General features: G+C 43.0%; 1 protein-coding gene across 1 annotated transcript; it reads right to left on the reverse strand.

Moving 5' to 3' along the window:
* Positions 1 to 631: 631 nt before the first annotated feature.
* LOC107458416 (uncharacterized) lies at positions 632 to 1198 on the reverse strand. The gene has a single exon (XM_016076623.1). The coding sequence runs from the start codon at positions 1196 to 1198 to the stop codon at positions 632 to 634; it is 567 nt and encodes a 188-aa protein (XP_015932109.1).
* Positions 1199 to 4531: the final 3333 nt, after the last annotated feature.

A 4531-nucleotide genomic window follows, 5' to 3' on the forward strand; every position in this document is an offset into this window, starting at 1 on the left:
CCAATTGGAGTTCTGTAGCTCCAGAAAATCCATTTCGAGTGCAGGGAGGTCAGATTCCAACAGCATCAGCAGTCCTTTTTTTCAGCCTTCTTCAGAGTTTTGCTCAAATCCCTCAATTTCAGTCAGAATTTTACCTGAAATCACAGAAAAACACACAAACTCATAGTAAAGTCCAGAAATGTGAATTTAACATAAAAACTAATGAAAACATCCCTAAAAGTAGCTTAAACTTACTAAAAACTATATGAAAACAATGCCAAAAAGCGTATAAATTATCCGCTCATCACCTAATAAGGTGGGAGAATTTGGCTAGTTTTCCGGCCCTGATTGCTTGTTCCAGTGCATCCTTCAGGTCGAAGCAGTCCTGTGTCTTGTGTTCGTAGCCCTTATGGTAATCACAGTAGAGTCTCTTGTTCCCCCCGGTTCGGTCCTTCAGAGGTCGGGGCTTTCACAAGATTCCCTTCTTGGCTATCTGCTAGTAAACTTCTATGATGGGAATGGTGAGGGGAGTGTAATTGATGAATTTTCTGACACGAGGAAACAGTCTGGGTGTCTTGCTCGGACCGCCGTCTCTGGCGTGCTCCTTCTGCCTTTTTCCGTTACCGTGTTGCCTGGGTTGATTGTAAGAGTGCTACCACTTGTTGACAGCCATAACATCACTGACTTTCTCATCGTTAATGTATTCCCTGGCTATAGTTTGGATCTCTTGCATCGTCCAGACCAGCTTTGTGGTGAGGTGCTTTCTAAAGTCCTTGTTAAGGAGCCCGTTCGTCAGACAGAGGCTAGCCACCGAATCAGTTAACCCCTCGATCTCCAAGCACTCATCATTGAATCGGTCTAGATACTTCCTGGTCGGCTCGCCGGTCCTCTGAGTCATACCGAGCAAATTGATCGGGTGTTTTGCCTTCGCGATTCTGGTGGTGAATTGTGCTAGGAAGGCATGGCTAATATCCGAGAAGCCGGCCACCGAGCCCTGTGGGAGGCTGTTGGACCACCGTATTGCAGGCCCTGCTAGGGTGACCGGGAAGGTGCGGCATCTTACTTCGTCTCCTACTCCCTCCAGGTTCATCCTGGCCTCGAAGGTCGTGAGGTGCTCCTGTGGGTCTTGGGTTCCGTCATACCTTATGTCTGTTGGTCTGTCAAAGTGCTTTGGCAACCGGACCTTGAGGATGGAACGATGGAATGGGGTGGCACCCATTATCACGGGTCGCCGTGTTCCCTTAGATCTCTCTTCGCCGCTTTTGTGATCTTGCCTCGTGGCGCGCGTCCCCTTACCTCAGGCATAGATGATTGTGTCATGTCGTCTTCTTGGGTGTTCCTGATCTTTCCGGCTACTTTCAGATTCTGATCTTGAGGCGAGAGCACGCCGGGAGCGACTGCTTCGGTGGGAGGTTCTTCCTAGACTTTCGGGAGATTGGGAGTAGTCGGGGTCGGAAGTTTGCTGATGATGCTCCTGATCCGCTAGTTGGCACTCCAGGTTTTGCACCCTGTTCTGCACCCTATGGCGCAGTTCCTGCATTATCCTAGTGCTGTCGCTACCAGTTCCCCCAAAGGGGCGTCTTTCTTGGGCTCTCAACTGTGGCTCGGTACGTCGCAGGGGAGACCGCAGCCGCTCGCGGGGAGAGGCGACGGAGGCTGCCCCATCAAGGCCCGCTGCGTGGCCATGGTCTCCTGGACCTTGCACGATGTTTATATAGGCGGTCCCCACAGATGGCGCCAATGTCCGGTTGGTCGGGTACCGAACGGTTCGTGAGGATCCTTGATTTGATAGGTAAGGTGTGGCCTGGGACCAGGTCGCGCGGGTGAAGTTGGGGTAGCCGACGTTCCGAGCTCTAGATGTAAAAGGAGGGTGTCACCTGCAAAGACACTCCGATGCTCTAGTCAGTTGAGTGTGCAGGAGAAAAAAGGATACAGTGGTAGATGTCATACCTTGGGGGAGGGGTAGGACCCTCCCCATATATAATGTGTCAGAAGTGGGCCCCACAAGAGAAGACTCACCTTCCTCGAAGCTTCCTTATATAGCTGTAGTGATGAGTTACCAAGGACGCGTGTCTGGGTCGGCGGTTAAGCAGCTCGCACCCGACCGTTCGAGTCGGGTGGTCTATGGGTCGGGTTGGCCCGCAATCTGTTTGGGCCAAGCCGTAACATAATATTTTTGTCAATATCTCATTTACTAATATAATTTTGTGTCTGTACTCATGTCATAGTATCATGTACTTATAAACAAATACATCTTTAAGAACTAACTTGAAAAATGTTTTATCACAGTGTGATGTAGCTATGACTAATGCAAAATAAAATAAATAACTATATTAGATGGACACTAAAATTAACTATCAAAATTGGTAGATACTTAGATAAAAAATTGTTTAAAACAACTTTTTCTAAGGATGCTTATGCATCATAGTATGATTGAAAATATTTATTAAATCGATCAATAATGGATTCTTTAATAAACCAAAACAGAATCAATTTATTATAGTAGCAACAGTACACCCAATTGTCCACATCATAATCGTCATCAGACCTGGTCCGATTTTCATCAAAACCAATTCATGCTTAATTTTTTTAATTTAAAAATGACGTCGTTTTCCTTTATTAAAACCGTTTTGCCCTAGCCCTCAACGTCACTCTCTCACTGAAGCTCAAACTCTCTCATCTCTTTCACTGTGATTCATTGGCTCTCACACACAAGCTCTCCCTCCCCCCTCTCTCTTTCTCTCTCTCCCCCTCCCCCCTTTCTCTTTCTCTCTCTCATGTCTCCGGCAGGTCTTGCACTCAAGCTCGTTGTCGCTATGTGTGTCATCAATCGTCATCGTCTTGCACTTAGTCTCGCCTGTGTCTTCCTTGCACTCGATGTCGCCGGCGGCAGAAGCAGCAAGTCCCAATACTTTGTCACCATCGCTCTTTGTCTCATCATCATCTCGCACTTAGTCACGAGCCTTTGTTGCGCTCTCGTTCCCGGCGGCAGAAACAACAAATCTCAGGTTTGGTCGACATTGTCATCTTCTTGCTTCAAGTCTTGCCGTCAGCTTTCTCCCCACTGTCAGCTTTCTTCACGCAACCAAAAGCTAGTTCCAGATTTGGTGAGTCCCGACAAATTTTTCTATTCTTTCATTTTCAATTTTGTTGATGTAATTCATCACCGCACTTTGATTTTGTTGCTGAAAGTTGAATGTGTTCCTAAAAATATCACTGAACTAGTTTTTTGTTGTTAAAAATCATCTCTGACATGAATTTTTTTATTGATTATAATTGAATCTTAAATAATTTGTTGTTGAAAATATCACTGAGCTAGTTTTTTGTTGTTGAAAATCATCACTGAATTGCGTTTGTTAGTGATTAAACCTTGAATATATTGCTGTCTTGCTGAATAATCACTAAGTTAATTTTTTTGTTGCTAACAATCATTAGAGTTGAATTTGTTACATCACTAAACCTTGAATTTGTTGTTGTCTTGCTCAAATAATCACCTAGCTCCTTTAAACTTTATGACATGATTTGTTTCTGAGTTTGTATAGCACATAAAATTGTTTTGACAACTCAAATTTTGTATCAAAATTCCAATGAATTGTGATTGCCTTTTATTTATTTAATCTCATTAGGATGTAATGGATGTTAATTCAGAACCACTTAGTTCACAAGATAATGTTGAAGATTGTATGATGACTGGTGTGGAAGAGAATGTGAATTGTACTTGTGATTGCGGTGGCAACAATAGTAAATGTGTTTTTGTGACTGCCGATAATATTATAAACCAAAAAATTGAAACATTGGATGCAACCTATAATTTGTATGTAAGCTATGCAAAGTGTGTCGGGTTCGGAGTTTGCAAGGGTGATACGGCGCATGGAAAAGATGGAACACAACACAAGATACTATTTTTTTACAACAAGGAAGGAAAGAGATACGAGAAATACATTTCTAATCCGAATAGGAAGAGAGAGCATAAAGCTATGACTCGTACTGGTTGTGAAGCCATGCTTGCGTTATATTTTGACACCAAAACTTCAACTTCACGGATAAGAAAATTAGTTGATAAGCACAACTACAATCTTTGTCCATGCATTTAAAACAAAGAAAATGAAACAAAATACTGCTACATATAAGTTTCTAACTAGCTGGTAGTTGTTAATTTTTTTCTATTATAATTGTCATCAACCTAGCAACATGAGAACACAAGGGGATTCAAATCAAGACATCATTCCAAGAAGAAACAACAATATAATACACACAACATAATTGTAATAATTAATGAAAGAAACAACAAATGTTTCAAGGTAAATGAAAATTACAAAAATCACAGAGGTTGATTTACTGGAAGGAAAAGTAGCTAACAACGAAGAGGTTGACAACGATGATGTAGAACGATCTTGTTGGAGGCAGCAACAGAGACTGGATTGCAACGAAGACGATTTTGCCTTTGACGACCTTGCTAGATGGCAACGTGACGAAGATGGAAATGCTTTTGCCTTTGCTGAAAATGATGCTGCCTCTGATGGAGACGATTCTCCTCTGACGCAATAAAAAA

This window comes from Arachis duranensis, chromosome 7, assembly GCF_000817695.3.
Source record: "Arachis duranensis cultivar V14167 chromosome 7, aradu.V14167.gnm2.J7QH, whole genome shotgun sequence".
In the NCBI taxonomy this organism is placed as follows: Eukaryota; Viridiplantae; Streptophyta; class Magnoliopsida; order Fabales; family Fabaceae; genus Arachis; species Arachis duranensis.

Coding starts and splice junctions, on each gene's coding strand:
- LOC107458416 (XM_016076623.1), bottom strand. CDS start 1,198: ATGGGTGCCACCCCATTCCATCGTTCCATCCTCAAGGTCCGGTTGCCA.